Genomic DNA, 23,656 nt, shown 5'->3' with positions numbered 1-23,656 from the left:
TGTCAGTATTGATTGGAACAAACATGTCAAGACACATGTCATAATTTCATAATAAAACTATTAAATTATTTGACAGTATTTTTTTTAAAGTTATTGCATTTATTAAAAAAGTTAAATAAGTTTTAAAATAAATTATTCAGGATTACTATTATGGCAATGAAATTAATTCATACAAAGTCTATCTTCATAGTTGCAATGTGTTTAGACACTTCAATTTTACTAATAAGGTATAATACAATTTAACCTAATTTTATATCTTAGTTATAAGTATTTATCAATTTATCATTTTTAAATTATTATTGATTTTAGTTTTAGTTGGTAAGTAAGCCATAAATAAATGACGAAAAGTGCAATTTATTCAGATTAATTCATTTATTCTCCTAGATATGAATATTGAAACATTCATATTCTTTTTTAAATTTTTTTATTACTAGCAAATATTTTATTAAATTATTTTATTCTTCAAAATGTCTATGGAGCTTCGTAGCGTTTTTTTTTTGGCAACTAATCTTGTCTTGGCGTATTTCTTTCTAACGTTGAGTTTTGTGGAATAGTGTAAAAGTCATTTTTGGCATTAAATCTTCAAGCAATATACTCCTAATGTTTGCTTATGTATTCACAGAACACTATATTTGATCGGCTGTGAATGGCTAAAAGTAGTAATCATTTTTGAAAATAGACCCAGTATGTTTAAATTTCCGATTAAAATTTATTAGTTTCTACCTACAAAATGATCTGGAAAGAATTAGACGCTAAGTAAAATCGGTTGGGATTGAGGAAAAGATAAAGAATTTGTTTTTATACCCTGTATATATGAAATATATATCAAGGTATATTCAGTTTAGACCCAAGTTTGTAACACTTAAAAATATTGATGCTATGAATATATAGATGTTTATAAAATCACCTAATTATTCCATTCCTTCCATCTGTTTGTCGACACGATAACTCAAAAACGAAAAGCTGAAATTTTTATAGCTTACTTTGAACAAAAAAAGTGAAGTTGAGTTCGTAAATGAGCAACATAGGTCAATTGGGTCTTGGGTGGTCAGTCTTGTAAACCGTTAGATACAACAAAAGTTTAAATATGAAAAATGTTCCTTATAAAAAAATAAACAACTTTTGTTTGAAACATTTCATTGTAAACATCACTGTTCATTTTCTTCAAAACTATAAAAGATAAGGAGTTGAAAATTTTCAAGTAGCTTCAACTAGTGGTCTTATGAGATATAAAAACAATTCTAGAAAATATTTGAAAGTTTCGAAAACCAAGTCTTCTAATTTATTAAAAATAATGCAAGCACTGACATTAAATACTTTCTATACAGAGTATTTCAACAATTAACTCAGTCAATTGTTTGTTTTCACTTGTTCAAATCTAAATTTAACAAACTTTTTATATTCTCGACTTTTATGATATTGCTGCTCTTTTGCTAATTGATTGAGTTGTAACCCGCCAACTGGCGATAATAATTCGTATTAATTAAAACAAGAAGTAGACCCGTTTTCAGTAGTTCCAATTTAGACTAGAAGATGGCAATACTTGTACTTACCATTTTTAAAAGCCAATCAAAATGTTCAAATTCAAATAAAATAAATCCAACAAACTGGCGATGAAAATATGTACTAACTACCAGGTTACTTACCATTTATCAATAGTGTATGGTTCAAATTTGTTTAAAATGTGTAACACAATGATAGTGAAATTGGAAAACATCCATTTTTAATAATATTCCTGTTTATTGTTTGTTATCATGAAAGAAAATACAAAAATATATCATTAAAAAACTATTAAACAAACAATTTTCATTTTGTTTCAGAACTTTATCTACATCATCATCAACATTGGAGAACATTGGGAAGAGAACACCAAACACCGAACACGATTCAATGAAGACGAAAACAATAACTTACAAAAACATTAATAAAATGTCAAAACAATCTGTGATAAATAAAAAACTTAAAAAAAGACTTCAGCTTTAGTAGTTTTATATTACTCTCTACTCTTTACTACTTATACTGCGTCGTTCTAAGTCGTTCGATAAACAAATAGAAAAAAACAAACAAACACTTTTATTTATTAACGTCAACGGTGTTTTCCAATTTCAAAAATGGATAATTCACCGTCACCACAGCCACCAAGTAGTCAACATACATATCAAACATCACCAAGTGATTGTGGAGGTGATAGCAGTGATCATTCATTGCTAGGACATTCACATCAATGTTTATGTCCAACACATTTACATAATCAACATCATTTAAATGTTATAAATCAATTATCACATGGTCCACCAGGGGGACCTGGACTACCCTCGTCAGGAGGACCTGGTGGTACTCCATCCCCCGTTGGTGGATATCATGAACAACAGCATCGTGCTTCCATTCATGCTCCACCAAATCAACATGAACCAAAGAACAATGTCGTACAACGTAACAATATCTTACAACAATCAACGAAACATAATAATAGTGGTGTAACAATGTCAACACAACAATGTAATTGTTGTCATTTAATACAGCAACAATATCAACAGACAATGAATGTTGATACGGAAATACATGAAGCGAATATTATACAAAATCGGAAGTTGGATGCGGATGATAATATTGAAATATCACCGTTGCCACCAGCGCTTCCACCTAGACCACCGCCTAGACAACGTTTGTGTGGTGCTGGTGGTGATGCTGGGAACATGATTGGGGTTGGACATCATCATCACGGGCATGGTACACTAGGTGGACATGGAGGATCGTCGTTATTAGGTGGAAATGTTCGAAGACTACGTGATGGTAAGTTTTTATTTTTGTTATAAATAATATCCACTTTGATATATGTCAAAGAGATTTTTAGATCTTTATTCATTTATTTAAGGAAGGGGAGTGCGATAAAGGTATTTCCACGAGAAAAAAAAATTATCTAGACCCGTTAGTAAAGAAGTACTTTTCTTACTAAGTATGCGTGGGAAAAATTACCGCACTAGGGCGGTAATGAATTCAGTTACTTAGTAACTTTTTAATTTTCTATTTTTCTCAATAAGCCATGACAAATTTTAAATAATAATTATCGTATTTTAGAGGCGTAGATAAAGTTTTCTACTTCGTGTGATAACGCATTATTAACGTACTTCTGCAATTGTCCAACCTACTCGTGTTGCACTCGTTGAGAAAATTTCGTAGGCGTACGTTAATAATGTCGTTATCCCACTAGAGTATCGTAAATAACTATTAATTAGCGAACATATTATTTCAGAAAATTGATATAAATAAATTTAAAATTTGTTTTCAAATACTGGGGTACCCTATTACCCTAGTAAAAGAGTATTAGCTAAATACTTTTTTCTTTTAAGATAGTACTACGTACTACCTTAATACTTTTTTCTTTTAAGGTAGTACTATTGGTAATAGACTTTGCAGTCATAATTTAATGAAACTTGACATAGCTGTCCATTATTATATCATAATTAACCAGTTAAATTTTTAGGGGACTTCAGAGAACTGAAAATCTGAACGTCCAGTTTTGTGAAATAAAATAAACTCTGTGATTTCCTATAAGGATCAATGTTAAAATATCTTTAAAACATCTTTTTTTTCAGTTCTCTGAAGGCCCTTAAAAATTTAACTGGTTAATTATGATATAATAATTCATTAAATTCTGAATGCAAAGTCTATTACCGATAGTACTACCTTAAGATATTTAGTTCCTTTGTACAAAAAATAAATTTATTAAATTTATTTTCGAAATAATTCGTGACATGCTGTAAGTCGTTAGGGTATAAATGAGTTAAATTTAGCAAATAATAATAGCACAAAGGTGTACAGTTAAGAAATAATTAGGGCATTTTACGTCTAGGATTCAGACAATATATTGACAAGGTTAAAACAATTTTGTACAAAAATAAATATTTTTAATATAAAATGTGCAACAATTTTTCTCTCGAATCCACACAGACATAAATAATAACCCTTTCTTCTTCTCAAGGGAAATTGATCCCATTTTAATATGCATAAAAAAAAACTGTTTTTTATTTTTTATACTAATTTGCGTTATTAAAACATCTGTTTAAATTTTCTTATCTTAAGGTTGAGAATATATTTGCTTTTTAATTTAATGCAAGAAGTTATTTTGGGGTTTTATATGGAATAACAAATCTGGTAAAATTTATAGCCAGTCTTTCTTATTTATAACTTTCTGGCTATTTTGCATAAATGTGGTTAAAATTCGTTGATTCGGCTTTAAATTTCTCCCTCATGGCGTGTTTGGTAGCGAAATTCTTGACATAAATGTTTTCATTTTGAATTAATATTTTTACATTCAATGAAGATTAAATTACTTTTGTAGGAAAATTTCGAGTTGTAGATGCCAAATCTTCAGTATTAATAAAATTAAGCTGAACTTTCATCTAGCCTTCCATTTTAAAAACCCTAAACTATCAGCTGTGACGCTATCTTTGTTTTTTTGTGCTGTTAATTAAAAAAGCAAAAGAAAATTCTTCTCAACTTCTTAAAAACTTCTGTTCCCAAAATATACATACGTCAAATTTCAAAATACCTATATTGACATAAAATGAAAACTGTTATTGGAAAATGAATCTAGCCACATATTGACTATATATTTTCAATTAAGTAGTATGTTTTTGTGCAGCTAAGTAGCAAGTATATTCTCAGCTTTAACAAAAATAAACAAACTAAACGTTTTTTAATTTTTAAATTTATTGTTTCTTTCTAAATTCACAAACGTGTAAAGTTTTCGCCGTTTTTAATATAAAATTGGATACAATTAGAGGCACTAATTATGATACCTGAAATGCCTAAAATTTGAGTTATATATACAAGGTTCTTAAAAAGAAACAGTGAATTTCCAATTTTGAAAAAAAATTTTAATTAAATTTTCATTTTCCTAGATCAATTTTGTATTACATAAATGCGTATTTCGATATCCATGTAGGCATCATCAGTATATGAATTAGGTAACATCGGCACATACTCTATTTATAAGAGTAATTATGGATAGCTGATTCTTACTGATGGTGATTACTTGGTAGTCGAAATATGTATTTAAATGATATATTGATCTAGGAAATTGAGGGAAAATCTAAGCTCTCATTTATTTTTGCATGATAGTACTTACGTTATCAAAAACTGATTTATTGCCAATGGTACCAATTTCCTAATGTACGGAATGTTGTAAATTTTTTGAAGCTGACATGTCGAAGATCATAAATGGTATCGATTTTTGCTAAATAATAACGGTTTTGATTGGTCCAAACTAATCTTATCATATAATAGCGTTGAAAAGAATCAATAGTGTGAACGCAGCTTAATAATTCTTTCAATAAAAATTTTTTTTACCAAAAATCAAAGAATAAAAATGCAAAAGAAAGATTGATATTTAAAATCTCTTGTATAATTGTTTGTAACGCTGTAAAATAATATGTTTCTTATTTTTGGTTGGAATTTTAATTAGGAAATCGGTGTTATGGTAGCCGTTGTTATCTGTCTGTTTATCTTCTTGTAAATGCTTTATATACATACCATTCAACATGCGAAATTATTTCATTTCTACATAGAATTATATTTCTCCATAACGCAACGTTTAAAATAAATATTTTTAACAAAAAAAAAAATATGTTACGCTAAAAAAAGAATATTACATTTTTTTCGACTATACATTTCGTGATTTGAATTAATTATAAAATTATTTACTAAGTGTTTAGTAAAAATTGTACGACCAGCAAATTATCTACTAACAGAAATGTTATGACGATAGAACCGCGTATGCTCTTCCGAATTTGTATTTTTTGAAAGTAATGATTAAGGGGTTATATCCTGTTAGAATTTTCAAAGAATCGTTTTTTTTTTTGCCTTTCCAGAGTTTACATATATTTAAGTATATTTTATGAAAATTTCAAGTTGATCCGAGAAATATTCATGAAGATAAACGCATTAAAGAAAATGAAGTTTTTGAAACTTTAAACGCTATTTTCAATATTATCAAAAGAAAAAGCACGGAGAAAATTACGCAGCTATATGGGTATTTAATTTTTATAGACCATGCTGTAAAAAAGAAATTTTTTAATATATAATATCAAGAGTACCATTTATTTATTAAAAATGGAATCATTAAGATTAAGTGGTGGTGATGTTCCTGTGGGAGTAAAGTAGTAAAGCGTACAAGCTAGCTAACTATACATATTTATAATATTAATTTGCGTTAATTACTTTTACTGAAAACTTTTTGATTTAAGATGTATATATAATCATTTTGAACAAAACTTTTTCAAATCACAACTCAATTATCATTTTAACTTTTTATATACGTCTTATATAATAAATTACAGTAAAACTATATTAAAGCAAAATGAATAATTCATTTTCATTTTGTATGTCTTAAAAACGTATTTTCATGATTTTCTTTAAAATATATAGAATTACGAATGGAAAAGTGATTTTGACCCATTCTTACAAACTAATTTTTCAATTTGTAATATATTTACCTTCTTAGTAAAATAACGAAAGAAAAAATATTTCAATTTTTGGATTGTGTTATGCAATTGAAAATTTTCGAACCCCCGTGAAAAATAACGCAGTACTTTCGATAATTTTTCAAAAATTGTGTGTCGCTAACGGAGTTGCAATAGTGTCTACTCTATCAGTGTTGCATACTGTAGTCTAACATGTTAATAAGGGCAAGACAAGTGTTCTATAACGACCCGTTTTTTTCATGTATATAAAAATGTCAACACGTATTTGTTTGGTTAGTGTATAGATTCCTAAAATATTCACTAAACCATAACTAGGGTAAATTAATGACGCGTAACAAAGAAATAAATATTTAATTATTTCTATGGTTCTGTATATGAAGAACTCACACCTATTGTTCAACCATTTTAATGTGGCTAATGCTCCTAAACATTGAATTCATGGTCTTTTGTCCGCGACACTAAAAACTTTTTGTCTGTTCTTAATTCGTAGCAGGTTCTACCATCTTACCATGGCTCTCACCGCCGATTATAAAGAAAATCGGTTACTTAAAAAATAAAAATTTTTAATCAAATTTCACGTTGTTCGCGGTACGTAGCATCGAAAACTTTTGGACCAAATTTTACTACACGAATGATTTTACTTTTATGGCAGTTGGCATTATCTCATTGCTTCACGCCATATCCATGGAACATGTTACGAAATTAAATTATCCCTTTTTTATATTTTCTGGACCTGAGTCCCATTATATATTTTACATATTTACCTTGATTATTCCATGTGATTGCCTCAACTTGAGTCATTTTGCATCCAGGCAATCATTTTTTTCCTTGAATTACAGCTTGAACTGTACATTTTGGTTTGATCACTTCAATATGGGAACCAAGTACACGGCAAGAAATGTATGGCGTTTACTACAATGCTGGTATAGAGACAATTATTATAGTATCTATGTTAGCACAAGTAATATTACTTTTCCTACTAAATAAATTTTTAAACATTTGTAATTTGAACGCAAAACACTTTGTCTTAGTCCTTCTAAATTAGTAATGGCACGAAAAGAGTTGACTTAGAAAAATAAATAAACTTACAAGATAACTAAATGAAATCTAAAAAATATACAGTGGTACGATTTTGATTGTCAAATAAAGTATGATTAATTAATATAATTCAAACACAATTATTCTCAAACTCTTAAATTATATTATGTTTGTTGATTTGGAACCACTTAAATGGTATAATTTATCACACTCATCCAGAATGTTAAAGAAGGTAGGGCTCATTGGTCATAGTAGTAGGTACTTGTGAAAAAGTACTTGTACTTTATATATGCATAATTTTATTGTATTGACGTACCGCCGCCATCCGGTTCAGAGTTTAAATTACATTCAAAAGGCCTACTAATGTTACATATCCTTCAAACAATGTGGGTAATCGGTAGTTCGGTACACATATGTTCTCTATAGTTTCTTGTATATGCTATGAATATAATATGTGTATTTATAAAGAATACCAAATAAATCTTTCTTATTAACTCATGTATACGTACAAATTTTGACTCTAGCCTGTTAGTGGATGCGATATGCGAAGCGAGAGAGAAGACTGCCAGTTCCCCTGTGTCCTTGTCTAATACATATACTAATACTTACTGATACATATCACTACATAGTATAAAACAAAGTCGCTTTCTCTGTCCCTATGTCCCTTTGTATGCTTAAATCTTTGAAACTACGCAACGGATTTTGATGCGGCTTTTTTTAATAGATAGAGTGATTCAAGAGGAAGGTTTATATGTATAATAACATCCATTAAATAGTGGAGAAGTACTGCTATTTTTGAGGTTTCTAAAGTGATGTAGATAATTATATTTTTTCCGCATACATTGCAAACGCAGGCTGAACCCTACGAGTTTTATCAAAATAATGTAATAAGTATTGTACACATTGAAAAGGTCTACAGAAAAGTTGCACTCGTGCGAAGCCGGGGCGGGTCGCTAGTAATAAGTATATATGTACTTATGATTATGACAATGACACAGGGGAACTCATTGACAGTTTTCTCTCTCATTCATCAAATCGCATCCACTTACAGGTTGGCAGATACCTCGCGTTCTCTATGTATTCTATGGTACATATAGCTTAACTTTCGGTTTATTTCTGGAATCATAGAGGTTTCGATCAGGATTTATTTTATTTTTTTTTAATTTGGAAAGACTTTTTCGAGAAATACTCCTAAATAAGATGTAAATAGTAACATCAATAACGTACAAAATCATAAACAGAGTCTCAATAAACGTAAATTTTTGAACTTTGCAAATTTTTCCTGTGAAAAATTTTAACTTTACTTTTTTTGTTAAAATTTGACTAAAACACCTCTTGATTTTAGCGGATACCCTTTAATTTTTGCGGTTTATTTATCGAATTTCTTCTGTCGATTTTACGATTACAGAACTGGCTACCAATTAGTGGTACAATAGTAAAATATCTCAAATTTTGTGTATGCCTTTAATCACTACATATTTAATGACTTTACTAAAATCAATAAAACTGTAGTTTTTGTTTGGAACACTCATCAATTTTTATACAGCAATAATTTAAAGTGTCGTTAGTTTTAACATTTAAACTATTAACATTGAGTTATTGAGATCGAAAAAAAATAATAAAAAAATTATTATTTATTTACATATGAAAGACACGATGGAGAATGGAGATATTAATATAATTCAAGTAACAAATGTTTATTTTAAATCTATAATTAAGTGTTTATAATGTGTGGACCCATAAAAATCTATTTACGTCTGTTTCAAAGACTTAAAGACGTTGACAGCTATGATCAATTTATTAACTCGTAAAACTGAAAAACACACTTTAATTACTTTAATATGATTTATATTAAAATTCATGTCAAAATGTTAAAACATATATTTACTAACATTAAATAATGCATATATTTACTTTGGCTAAAAACAGAGATTATTTAAGTTTCAAATTGGCTTAATAAGCGATGCTAAAACTCACTCGGATGTCTGTTTTATTAAAAGAAACCACTTATATTCTGGCCTCTGACAAAAAAGCTTATATTCCGACCTCTGATAAACATTTAAAAAATCTTGTGTCGTGCTACGTGCGTAATGAAAAACTGCAAAATTTTCAGTTTTTGCAGTTCAATTTAAAGTATGAGCTTTTGACATTCGTTGCTACTATCATTTAAAAAATATATTAAAAAACAATTGAAGCTGCTTCAAAACTTTACATGGTTTTTAGAAATGTTGAAATTTTGAATTTTAGATTAAACCGTTAGAGATAGGAAAAAAGTTTAAAGGTAATAAATGTTCCTGATAAAAAACTAAACAACTTTTGTTTTAAACAATTTTTCGTAAACATCATTGTTTTCTCGTACAGGAAAAAATTAGGGAAAACTATGCTGTCCATTTTCTCTTAAAATATAAAAGATAGAGAAATGAAAATTTTTAGGTAGCTTCGACTAGTGAGCCTTATGAAAAATTTTTGAAAAAAAAAAGTTTGAATTAGACTGCAAAAACTGAAAAAGTCCGAAAATTTAGCAGTTTTTCACTTATTACGCAGGTAGCACAAATTTTTTTGCTTGGAAAACGTAGTTTCACACCTCTCTAAGGGGTCTAAATACAAAAAAGCAGCTTTTCTTTGCGTTTGCGATTTTAATGTAGAATATGACTGGCGTTATTGGTCATTTCCACTTACAGTACTACCAATGTAGTTGATAGCGTGTACGTACTGTACAACTAACTCTAGAATGTCGTCTCTTTGATTAAAACTGTAAATAAATCATTCCTCGTAAATAGATAGATGGATAGATGTACGGTTTGAGGGGGCAGGGGGTGATATAGTTACTATCAAGTATATAATGATGATACAGTTTGTATTTCTAGGATAACAGTGTTCTATATAGTTCTTAGTACCTACAAAAACAACTGTAACGAAGACTAGTAACTAGCTACAGCTCTAGCTAGTTGGTAGCATTTAGTTATTAGTGAGTAGCTTGATAGCTAAACAAAAACCATTCAAGCAAAATCATCAAATAATTTACACATTCAATTCAAATAAAATATCATCTATTTTATTGTCAATTTCATATCAATTGAATCTTACTTTTTCGTAATCCGTGACCTCGAAGTATGAAGTACGCGGATTCAAAATCGTTAGGTTTAATGAGGTAGAAAGTTGTGTGTCCATTGTATCGTATAGAAATAGCAATCATTCTGTGTAGAAATCTCAATCATTACGATGCTCCTCTAGTTCTATTTATTACACACATTATCAGAACTGCTTCTTTGATGTAAATAAAAGTACATGTTTTATAAAATATTATCATTGGTTGTAATAACATTTTTTGCTTACTCATGTAGGACAAATACTCTCTGCCTGCACTGAAATCCGTCCTGAAAATTATCTTTCACCATCTTAGTGTGACAAGCAAAATTAGCAAAATTTTTTCGCACTTCACTTACTGAAACATTCCAGGGAATTGTGAAGCCAGAAGTAGAAATAGCACAAGGCTGTTGCTACATTAGCATCCACATCTGCAAGATGCTCCTGAATGAGGATATCTTAAAAAAGGCTAATCTTAGGTGGAGGGAGAAACGTACTTGTGGTACTATAAGGCAGATATGATCTGAGTATAATCGTAAGAGCTGCGAAGATCTTATATCGATTCAAAGGACCTCTATAAGCAAAATCGGTACGGCTATTACAGGACACTGGCTAGAGGGCAATCGCGCTAAACAATTGAACCTCTCAGTGTATCACGATTATTGCTAGATCTGTCACAATGTAAAAAAGTAGAAAACATTGTCTCATCTTCTCGGTCACTGTCCAGCTTTTGCCAGGAGAAGATCGACTCACTTGAGCTAGTCTTGCTTTAAGGACCTCTTTGACCTGAAGTCCGTTGCCGGCAAATCATTACTGCTGTTCTTAGACAGCTCCAAATGGTTCATGAAGTAGTGTCCGGTACTAGTGTTATAGTAGTGAAATATAGAAAAAAAAACATGGAACCAAAGACTCGCATGTACAACATTGGTACATTGGAACAGAACAAACCTCTTAACAAGTTATAGATACTATTTTTATACCATTTATATATGAAGTATATCAAGGTATAATAAGTTTAGTCCCAAGTTTGTAACGCTTAAAAATATTGATGCTATGAACAAAATTTTGGTATAGGTGTTCATAAAATCACCTAATTAGTCCATTTTCGATTTTTCGTCTGTCTGTAAACACGATAAATCAAAAACTAAAAGAGGTATCAAGCTGAAGCTTTTTATAGCATGCTCAGGACGTAAAAAGTGAATTCGAGATCGTAATGAGCAACATAGGTCAACATCTTAGGTCCGTAGTACCCATCTTGTAAAACTTTAGAGACAGAACAAAAGTAAGAATGCTCCTTATAAAAAAATAAACAACTTTTGTTTGAAAAAATTTCTCGTAAACATCACTGTTTTTCCGTGAGGATGCAAATTAGCTTAGAAACATTATATAGTATGGTACCTATTGTTTATATTTTAAATTTATACTTTACATATATTATGTGTGTGTTTGTTTGTTTATCTTTCTTTACTTGAGGTAAAAAAAATTAACGAACCGGTAATCAACAATGTCTAACATGATATTTCAACAATTAACTCACTCAATTATTTGTTATCATCGCTTGTATTAAATATAATGCCTGTTTTATGTTAACGGAGCTAAATTTGCTCAATTTTATTTGTAGGTAATATAATCCTAAACAAGATAGTTTATTAAATTTATGTTTCTAAACAAGAGAGTGTAGTTGTATCTTAATAATTCTTAAACGGGTCTCGCCATTTGTGTGTTCAAAAATAAGATAAAATATAATCATTGGGTGCGCAGAAAGTACGAGCGAATACTTTTTAAATAATTAAGAAAGGAGGAAATTATCTTGAATGAAATTTTTATCATTAATGTTCCTTTTCCGATTAGGATAAAGCTCATATTATAAGGTAACTTTGACTCAAAAAATTCAAAAATCGGGTTTATTTAACATTTGGGCGGGTAGTTTTTGAGATAATGTCAAAAATCGATTCGAGATATCGTTTTTCTCAGAAACTACTAACTCAATCACCAAATAAACCATATTTTTGAATTCTGGGGACCAAAATTACCCTTTAAACTGAGTTTTATCAAATTCCAAAACAAAAAATTTTTTTGTAAATTTTCGATTTTTTTCAAAGGGGTACCCCTTAAAAAAATAGCAAAAAATCGAAAAAAAAATTCCGTGTCCGATTTGGATAAAACTCATGTTATAAGGTAATTTTGACCCAAAAAATTCAAAAATCGGGTTCATTTAACATTTGGACGGGTAGTTTTTGAGATAATGTCAAAAATCGATTCGAGATATCGTTTTTCTCAGAAACTACTAACTCAATCGCCAAATAAACAATTTTTTTGAATTCTAGGGCCCAAAATTACCTTTTAAACTGAGTTTTATCAAATTCCGAAAAAAAAATTTTTTTGTAAATTTTCGATTTTTTTCAAAGGGGTACCCCTTAAAAAATTGCAAAAAATCGAAAAAAAAAATCCGTGTCCGATTTGGATAAAACTCATGTTATAAGGTAATTTTGACCCAAAAAATTCATAAATCGGGTTCATTTAACATTTGGACGGGTAGTTTTTGAGATAATGTCAAAAATCGATTCGAGATATCGTTTTTCTCAGAAACTACTAACTCAATTGTCAAATGAAATCAATTTTTGAATTACTTGGGTCAAAATTACCTTGTATACTTGATACATTCCAGTTTTCTTCCTTGATGATTACGAATTTCAAAGTAAGTGATAATTTTCTTTTCTGGCTGTTAGTTGTGTTAGTCAAGTGTTCGGGTGGAACTGTGCGAATAAGAACAATGTTTTGTGTCCACAATTTACTTTCTCAGACAGTTGTAATTGTGTGAATATACCATAAAATATCGTATAAATCGTTTCGAATATACACACATTCTAAATAGGAAACATTTTAGAATGTTTTTAGTTGTGTTATATAAGTATATAGTATATAGTATAGTTATAGCAGTACTAGTATGAAAGTAGAAAGGTCTTCTTAAATGAACGCCTTTATTACATGTAAAAAGGATTTAAATAGAATAATTCATGTGCATCCTACTGGAATCTTAAATAAAAGCACAATTTACAAAATTTACTTTATATACAGATCGACCGTATGTACAATGTATAATGTCATCAAAAATCTTAAATTTTGTGTGTCAATTAATGAGTATTTAATATGTCTTGCGTATAAATTTCAAGTCAGTTGTCGGTACGATTTACGAAAAATTACTTAAAAAAGCTCTTTTACTTGGTGCTTTTAAAAATGTTAAAATTTACATAAAAAACTTTTATCAGTATTCCTCAAGTTTTAAGCTTTACATCATAGATACCAAAATTAAGAACTTTCTCGGTCTCATTATTTAATAATTTCAATAAAACTGTACATAAAAATGAAAAATCGATATATATATCACAATCAGTCAAAAATAAAAGCAAAGCTTAAGGAAGTTCCCTCACCAGTAATAGAAAAAAATAAATTAGTAGAAAATGATCCAAATTTTTAGGATGTTGTAGTTAACGATACATATTATTAAATCAAAAAAAATTTGGGTATCTTATCGATCAATTAAGAGAGTAATTAATTAATTAAAAATACACTAAATAACATACCATCCTCATATCATGCTATGTTATTTAGTGTATTTTTAATTAATAAAAACTCTCTTAATTGATCGATAAGATACCCAAATTTTTTTTGATTTAATAATATGTATCGTTAACTACAACATACTAAAAATTCGGATCCTTATCTACTAATTTATTTTTTTCTATAACTGGCGAGGGAACATCCTTAAACCAGTTATTATTATAACATTACATGAAATTAACATATAATGTTATTGTTATTGCACTTAGAATGATAAAACGTGTGCTTTTTTTTTACTTTAAGAGTGAAATGAAAATGATCCTAAAAATTTTAAATTTTATTTATCAATTTAAGGGCGTACGAGCACCAAGGAAATTTTAGATTTAGAGGTGAAATTATTTCTATCTTATTTTCAATTTTGATGATGAATTTTATTATAGCTTTATACTAGACGATTTGCGCATAATTTGCGCTCTCACGGGTAAACAGTGATGTTTACAAAACATTTTTTATATTTAAACTTTTGTTCTACCTCTAACAGTTTAATATCTCTTTTCGTTTTTGAGTTATCGTGATGACAGACGACAGACAGACAGACAATCGGAAATGGATTAATTAGATGATTTTATAACACCTATACCAAAATTTTGTTGATAGTATCAATATTTTTAAGCGTTACAAACTTGGGACTAAACTTAGTATACCATGGTATAAAAATCAAGCTTTATATTTAAAATTGCTTTGGTTTTCTTACATAAAATATAAGATTGCAACCAAGTAATCTGAATCTTAATCTGACTTTTTGTACATTCTGTATACGTGATATATATATATTATAAAACACGAGCAGTAGCTGTAGCAACATCTCTCAACTGAACTGAACTTCTCCCGAGTTTAGAATGAGTTAGTAGTATGAGTTGTTACTTATTTCTTTTTACATATAAACATATTTTAATTGCAAAATCCTTTATTCGTATTCCTTTTATTTCGTATCCGTTCTATATCCTACTTTGTGTGTGTTTGCTTTTTTCTATATATATATATATAGGTCTAGGTCCAGGCCTAGTATTTTATTTGATAGCTACTTTAGAAAATATTGATGCTACCAACAAAATTTTGGTATTGGTGTTCATAAAACGAAAAAAGATATAAGCTGAAATTTTTACAGCGTACTCAGGACGTAAAAAGTGAGGTCGAGTTCGTAAATGAGCAATTAGGTCTTGGGTCCGTAGTAGGACTATTCTTGTAAACCGTTAGAGATAGAACAAAAGTTTAAATGTAAAAAATGTTCTTTATAACAAAATAAACAACTTTCGTTAAAAACATTTTTTCGTAAACATCACGGTTTACCCGTGAGGTTGCAAATTAGGCGCAAATTGTATAGTATGTATTATATGGGTATATCAGTTATATGTGTGTGACATGTATGTATGTGTAATGTGACAGAGTAATCAACACTGTCCATACATGGTATTTCACTAATTAACTCAGTCAATTGTTTGTTTTCACTTGTTTTGATTCTTTCCCGACTACTCGTAACTTTGAAGTTGTAATTCCATAAATATTCATCAATTTTAAATTTTCCGCTTTGTTAAAAATCTTCTAGAATCCCTGAAAAATTTCCGTAGAGAAAAATAAAAAAACTTTTAACAAAAAGAAAATCGACTTCAAAAGAAAAACTTTTCCAAAACAAATTAATATGCACTTAAATGTAAAAAAAATAACGATAATATAATGTAGTTAAAATTATTGTTATTTTTGGAGTCGGTGTCAGCCAAGCTAATGTAGCAAACTGTTCTGTCAGAGTTGCTTCCTTGGCTGACACCGACTCCAAAAATAACAATAATTGTAACTTTTTTATTTCCTGATTTTTAGTGAATCTGGAGTACACTAACTAATTTGTCACTAAAAAGAGAATCATCGAAATCGGTTGGCTTGATATTGAGTTATTCGTCCTCTTGTCGTGCATACTATATGCAAATTTAAGACTTTTATGATATTCTCATGAATACAGTTAACCTCATCCGTTTTTGTTTGAAGTCGGTCAAAAAAGTGATTAGACTCAGCTTTGACAAACATCCTCTCAAATTCGCAACGATCTTCTGGAATGATTCTTAAATACTTCATCTGACTCTATACCTAATACTATTAGTTAGTATTAGTACCCAAACCGAATGAACGATACGTTCCTTTTACAAATTATTTCTATATTATATGTATGTATACATTTTGATATAAACGATATCTCATCATATCTAATGACGTCATTATTAAACATTTTATATTCTTTTTTTTGTATTCGTCATCAATATGTTTTCTTTTTATATTTATACTGTGCAATAGTAGCAGGTCAGGCAGGCATAAAGCATCATCATAAAAAGAAAAAATGAGGTTATGTTCAATTAGAAAGAAAACTGAGTCAAGTTTGTTTGTTCAAAGTATTTACTGTTTTTTTTTGTTGTTGTTAAATTTTGTTTCATATTATGTACCAAAAAATATATAAATTGTGCTATAAAATATTCATAGATAATAATAGTACAGGATGTCCTCGAATCAATCGTTTTAACAAGTGAAAACAAACAATTTTTGAGTTAATTGTTGAAATACCATGTATAGACAGTGTTGATTACAATATCACATTACACATATATAACTGATATTCCCATATAATACATGCTATACAATTTGCGCCCTCACGGGTAAACAGTGATGTTTACGAAAAAATGTTTCAAACAAAAGTTGTTTATTTTTTTCTGAGGAACATTTTCTTACCTCCTCTTCTAAGGAACATTTTTTAAACTTTTGTTCTATCTCTAACGGTTTACAAGATGGGTCCTACGGACCCAAGACCCAATTGATCTATGTTGTTCATTTACAAACCTGATCCCATTTTTCACGCCCTGAGTACGCTGTAAAAATGAGCTTGATATATTTTTTCGTTATGAATTATCGTGTTCACAGACGAACGGACGGACGGACAACCAAAATTGGACTAATTAGGCGATTTTATGAACACCTATACCAAAATTTTGTTCGTACCATCAATATTTTTAAGCGTTACAAACTTGGGACTAACCTTAGTATACCCTGATATATATTACATAAATACATTGTTTAAAAATGCAGATTGATAAACAAGATACAAGTTTTAGATAAAACTATATTTTGCAGTTTTAGATTCGATGTATCATTAACGATAGTATAAGATTTCGACTACTTGGATCCGTATTCCAACCTAGGTCGGCCTACCCTAATCGAGTAGCTTTGTGAGGAATCTGAAGTATCATAGTATTCTCTGATAGTATGGTGAAGAAGAACTTTTTTTCAAATCTGACAATTCTTTCTCACAATTCATCTTGTGAAAAAGAAGCTATGAATTTATTACCTTTTAGCAAGTAAATATAATGAACAAATCTTTCTCTAATTCACATAACAGCACATTTGAGGTAGTAACTAAACTCATCGACGATAAGTGTATGTCACAAAAAGTATAAAATTGGACGTTTAATTAATAACGGTAGCGTGTACCTAGAACAAACATTTAATCACAATAAAATATGTAAATTTTCTATTCTAAAATAAAATAATTTTGAGTTATTAACTTTCTAATACAAGGATTGGTGCTTTCTCTCCGAAAATTCTGTATCAAAAAAATTCACGACCTTACATAGAGCATATATACTACTAGAGTGTACCCACCCGCTTCGCTGGGTTTAAAAGTAAAGATTGATAAAGATTGTTCTCGCTTATCCCCTTTCTACAACACTCGAAATAGTGGTAAGGATTGTTTTACACAGGTAAAATATATGTATGGTTTTCTATTTTTTTAATAGTATAAAAGTCTTCATTGAGTCTATCAGCAAAGATGACCGTGAAATATTTCATATTGACTATTTTTACAGAAATCTGTAATTTATGGTAATGTCAAATATCAAATTTATTTAATTTTTATTTTTTTTATTAATATATTGAAAAAGGGTCTGCCTTACTCCAAATTACTGGGATTGCTCATTTTAAAAATGAGAACAACTCGTAGGATTAGGCAATAACAAAATTAAAATCCACGAAAATCCATTCACCTCTCAAAACCACGCCGAGCTCAATAGTATGTTCAAGACTTTCATGATCTGTCAAAACCTTTTTTCTTTAACTCTTTATATACCTACCATAGTACATTAATGAGTGTATAAGAAAGTCAAAATTTTCGAGGCACTTATCCTGGTCTCGACACGCCGAACCAAACATTAGTTTTTATGTTATGCTCAGAATGAACCCTTGAACCAAAAAGCAGCTCGTTAAACAATGTTAGGATGCCAAAAAGCTTCACTTTTAGTCCCACTGTCTTATAACATAAGTGAGGATACCTGAAAATTGAATTTTCCCAATAACGGTTTGAGCAAAAAATCAACTGATGAAACAATTTTAGACGATGAATAAAAATTACTAGTTTTGACGTGTAATACCTGATAAATGTGCCATGTTAGAATTTTGTTGCCATTTTCGTGATTAATAAGTTTAATTTGATAGATAAAAGCTATTTATTTACTTGGCCACTTAAAAAAATCCCAATTTATCGTACAGTTTAATTTATTAAACCAGAAAATTATGGTTCTGGATCCAAAAAACCATATTCATCAACTAGCCTCGTATAAAATTGTGTCTTGTTTGTTTATAATTTAAAACGTCCAATTCTCTTAAACACATATACACTAATTGTGTACCTTCATCAAGGTATACCTACGTTAACGTTATTGAGTGTGTGTTGTCCTGTCCTAGTTGGAATTTCTACGTTGATGATTATTATTCACAATTCAGTTGTGATGAATGAATTACGTTACGTTTGTCATCAACAAGCCACCAGCTATTATATATTAGGTACCAACCAGAGCAGCTTTCTTCATTCCCTCATAACTAAGCATTTAGTTTTTAGTTTATATAAATATTGTATGTAGGGGAAGGTGTAATACCTTGGATACAAATTTTTATGTATGTGTTTTTTCATGTCATGCATTAAAATATCACGATGGAAATTTTAAATGTTTAAATAATGATCCATGGTTCAAGTCTTAATATACCTAGAGTCACCCACACCGATTGTACTTTAATTTGCTCTCTTCTACAAGCTATCGTTACAGTTCTTTCTAGAAGACAGAATCATAGAATGAATGTGATTTCACTATTTTGAAGGTAATTGAACGAAAACAAGAATGTAATTATACACTACAAAGTGTTGTACCTTGAACCTAATACTATGGTGTTAGGTTCAAGGTACATCACTTTGCGTATTGGAAACTTAATTACATATTATTATTTTTTGTTTATTCGAAAACAATCACATTGACAGCCATTTTTCAGCCTATCTGCATTGGATTTAAAAAGAAATAAATCGGAAAAATAGACCGGAAAACATTTCTGTAATAGTGTCCCATTTTTGAACGAAAAGGCTAAAAACTTCATAACCCAACCAACTTCTCTATAGTCGACAAACTCAATCAAACCAACTCGTAATTACAACAATACTCCGGGTTTATATACCAATTTGGGCATTTGTCCGAATCTTTTTTTTTTCGATTATCACCTGCAATCTGATAAATTCTCTCATTTCAATAACAATTGCTCTCCTGTAAAGATCTGTATAGAAACTACAGAATGATTCAAGGTAGATTGTGCAATTGTACATGGGTACTACCTCTTTCCCGATATACCTTACTATATTATGTAAAATATTTTATTATAAAATTTAATTTAAATATTTATAGATACAAAATACATATATAGAGCAAATTGTTAACCTAATTAAATTTTATGAACATTGTAAGTAGGTATTGTCTATTTACAAGATATCAACATAACCTCTTATGTTAACTTGTTTCTTCAATTAATAGAATCTTAGAAATTTCTATTAATAGTTTTCTATTAATAAATTATGCAATAGATTTCTAATTCCATAAATTCGAAAGACGAGCCAATATAAAAACTCTTTTCTTTTAAACCCCCGCATTTAAAAAAAGAGGTGTTATAAGTTTGACCGCTATGTGTGTTTGTCTGTCTGTGGCATTGTAGCGCCTAAACGGATGAACCATTTGAAAGGTAATTATAGGTGTACTTAGCTATGGTTTAAGTTCGAGCTTAGAGTTCCGTTCTTGGAAAACTAAAAAATTGGAATTGATCTTCGAATCGATTCAGTTTGGAAAAGGCATGACATATAATTTTAACATATAAATAATTACTATGGAAATGAATGGTCAAATAAACTGGCTCAATTCATTTCGAAAAGTAAAATGATAAAATAATTAGGTAATTCAAAACAACAAAGTTAACTCAAATATTTCAATTTCAATTAAAACATTTCCAAAAATTTGTCCCAAAAAATGATAGCTCTCTAAGTATCCTTTTCTACTCATCTGATGTCCTTGACCATCACTTTGATAATGACTTAAGAAGAAGTGTTATAAGTTTAAAGTGTTTATCTGTGCGTCTGTGTGTTTCTCAGTGGCATCGTAGCCCCCAAACGGTCGAACCGCCTTCATTGAGAACATTTTATAGCTAAATCCCAAAAATCAGTTTACAAGGAATAAATCGCATCTATCGGGGGTTTTCACTTGTTATTACCAAACTTATCTTTATCAGTCCGCCAAAAGGCAAATAGAATCTTAGAATCTTTCGTTCTATTATGGACTGTAAAACATATTGTACAATTTTTCAATATCGAAAGAGAAAGGGGAACTAATGAAGTTACTATTTGACATTAGAGATTCGAACGAGTAATTTAATTTTTTGCAAAGACATTCAAGTTTAAACATAAGCGTGTAAATGGACAAAATTTTCTAAACATTCATATTAAACTTTTAGATTACAATAATGAAATACTCTTCTAAGTATAATAATCTTGTCGTAAATATGAAAAGCAAATTATTAATATTCATGTATGAATATGTATTTATGGACTGCTTTAAATTATTCAATGTTATTATTTTATTACAGTTAAATCTCTTTCAATCAATACATATATACACAATGTCCCAGACATACTTAGAAATTCATGAAAACGGACCAAAGTTTTGTTCTAATTGCGCTTTCAAGGGTAAACAGTGATGTTTAGAAAAAAATGTTTCAAACAAAAGTTGTTTATTTTTTTTATGAGGAACATTTTCAAAGTTTTGCTATATCCTTAACGGTTTACAAGAGAGGTTTACGGACCCAAGACTCAATTGACCTATGTTACTTAATTTCACTTTTTACGTCGTGAGCACAATATCAAAATTTGCTTGATATATCTTTTCGTTTTAGTTATTGTGTTTACGGACGGGCAACCGGAAATGGATTAATAAGGTGATTTTATGAACACCTACAACAAAAATTTGTTAGTAGCATCAATATTTTTTAAGCGTTATTATAAACTTAGTATATATTGATATATATTTCACAGGGTATAAAAATGCTCAAAAATAGTTGATGTATTTTATTAAAAACATAAGAAACTTTATTCTGATACACCCTGTAAATATATATTTAAATGTGTATTTTATTTGAATCACATAATCGATTTGCATATTTTAAATTATTTTTAATTGTAGATTTCTTTTGCATATTCAATTGAGGCGAGCCCGTTGGTATATATATATATATATATATATATATATATATATATATATATATATATATATATATATATATATATATATATATATATATATATATATATGTGTATATCTACATGAATTGGGGGTGTTTTGTGGGTGTTTTTATTCTATTTTTGTATATTATAAGTATTGTATGTATTTAATTCTATTTATTTTATTTTAAAAGTTGGTTACAATGTCTACATAACAATTATCGTGTTCAACATTTAACCTTTCTTCGTCTTTTTTTTTTACTTTTTTTTTTTTTAAATAGATAATTTTGGAAAGAAAAAACAAGATTTTAACTTTCACTTCTTTATATTGTGTCAATGGTGGGGATTTTACTTTCCAATGGATAAAAATGAAATTGTCTAACACTCTAAACTTCGTAGAACGGATCACGCACAAAAAGAGAATAATATCTAAATTCAGAAATTTTAACATGATAGAGCATATATCTTCTGATCTAAAGTTCTCCCAGACGCGATATTCAAAAAATGGATTCGTTTTGTGATACAAAGGTCTAGAAGATCTACAAGCGCCAAGGCAATTTTGAATAAAAGGCTTGATTTTTTTTTATATAAAGTTGGGATAAGTCTAAATCAATTTTGAAAATTTTAGAAGTTGATATATTTACTTGACCGGAAGTACAAAATATTCAACATAAGACAATTTTTTTGTCGTTAAAAGTGAGGCCCCCTTATTTATCACTATCCTATGGTCTTTTACGTTGTGTTGGATTAATTTTCCCTGGACACACTGTAAAAATTATTTAATACAATCAAATAAATCTTGACAAACATATTACATTCCAACTATCCTCGCGTTGCACCTAACCTTTTCTTATAACAGCACCCAAATATTGAACAAAAAAAAAGGATTTATCCTGTTAATAAATAAATGATGGCACCTAACATAACCTATAAAATACATGAGATTGAGATGGGTCTATTGAAAAAAAAAGGTTTAAAAAAAAGTTTGTTGTAGCACCTAAAATGTTCCATAAATTGAATAAAATAATCAGAGAATGTTCACAAATAAAATTTGTTATCCTTTCACCATCAAAAGAGGATATGTTTGTTTTTTTATTGGTTCAAACGTTTTTAAAATATATTTTTATTGTAAGCGGTCCACAGACATTCAATACTTTTGTTTTATCTCTTCATCTAAGGTAGTTTTTACGTATTTTGACTCGATTTATTTGAGTAAAAAAAATCTGTATTTCCACTTAATTGTTAAAAACGAAATTAATACTTTATATTCTCAGTTAAACTAGAAGGTAGTATTATGATTTTTTCGCCCAACTCTCAAGTTTTTGAGAATAAAGTATATGAAAATTAAAATCGATCATTTTCATAGATTGAGTAACTTTTTATGGAGAAAATATTTTTGAAGTCAGTTAATGGTTTTAAATAAAGTTTAAGTCAAGCAAGACGTTTGGACATTTTCACAATTTTTATCTCGAAATATGGGAGTTTGTTAAAATTGGTCAGAAAATACCAAGATATTATTTATCAATATATATAGTATAAAACAACGCTTTTCTCTGTTTGTCCTTATGTCCCTAGGTATGTTTAGATCTTTAAAACTACGCAATGGATTTTGATGCGGTATTATCTAATAGATAGAGTGAGTGATTCAAGAGGATGGTTTTTATTTGTAATAGTGGAGTATCTTTAATGCGCTGAATTGTCTTCTCTTTATTATAAAAATCGTTCTCATAGGGTTAGGGCACGAATGCAAAGCAGGTTTCCTTCAAAAACTGTCTCTCTTGAAATGGTTAACTATGCCAAATTGTAGTTCACGCTTGAACTACAATAATAAACGGGCTGGCGTTCGACAGATCACTCGCATTCGTGGCGT

General features: G+C 29.3%; 1 protein-coding gene across 2 annotated transcripts in view; it reads left to right on the top strand.

The window, feature by feature from the left end:
* Positions 1 to 23,656, top strand: part of LOC123300687 (transcription factor mef2A) — a 102,307-nt gene that overhangs the window by 20,151 nt on the left and 58,500 nt on the right. Inside the window, exons 1-2 of one of the 2 annotated variants that reach the window (XM_044883301.1) lie at positions 138 to 227; positions 1,821 to 2,793. In XM_044883301.1, coding sequence (XP_044739236.1) covers positions 2,112 to 2,793 — 682 coding nt within the window. In that variant the 5' untranslated portion in view covers positions 138 to 227; positions 1,821 to 2,111. Of the gene's footprint in view, positions 1 to 137; positions 228 to 1,820; positions 2,794 to 23,656 lie in introns of those variants that run through there. The other variant, XM_044883300.1, reaches the window with a different exon arrangement.

Source organism: Chrysoperla carnea, chromosome 5 (assembly GCF_905475395.1).
Source record: "Chrysoperla carnea chromosome 5, inChrCarn1.1, whole genome shotgun sequence".
In the NCBI taxonomy this organism is placed as follows: domain Eukaryota; kingdom Metazoa; phylum Arthropoda; class Insecta; order Neuroptera; family Chrysopidae; genus Chrysoperla; species Chrysoperla carnea.
The sequence above is the reverse complement of the archived record's forward strand: the minus strand, read 5'-3'. Positions and strand labels throughout refer to the sequence as shown.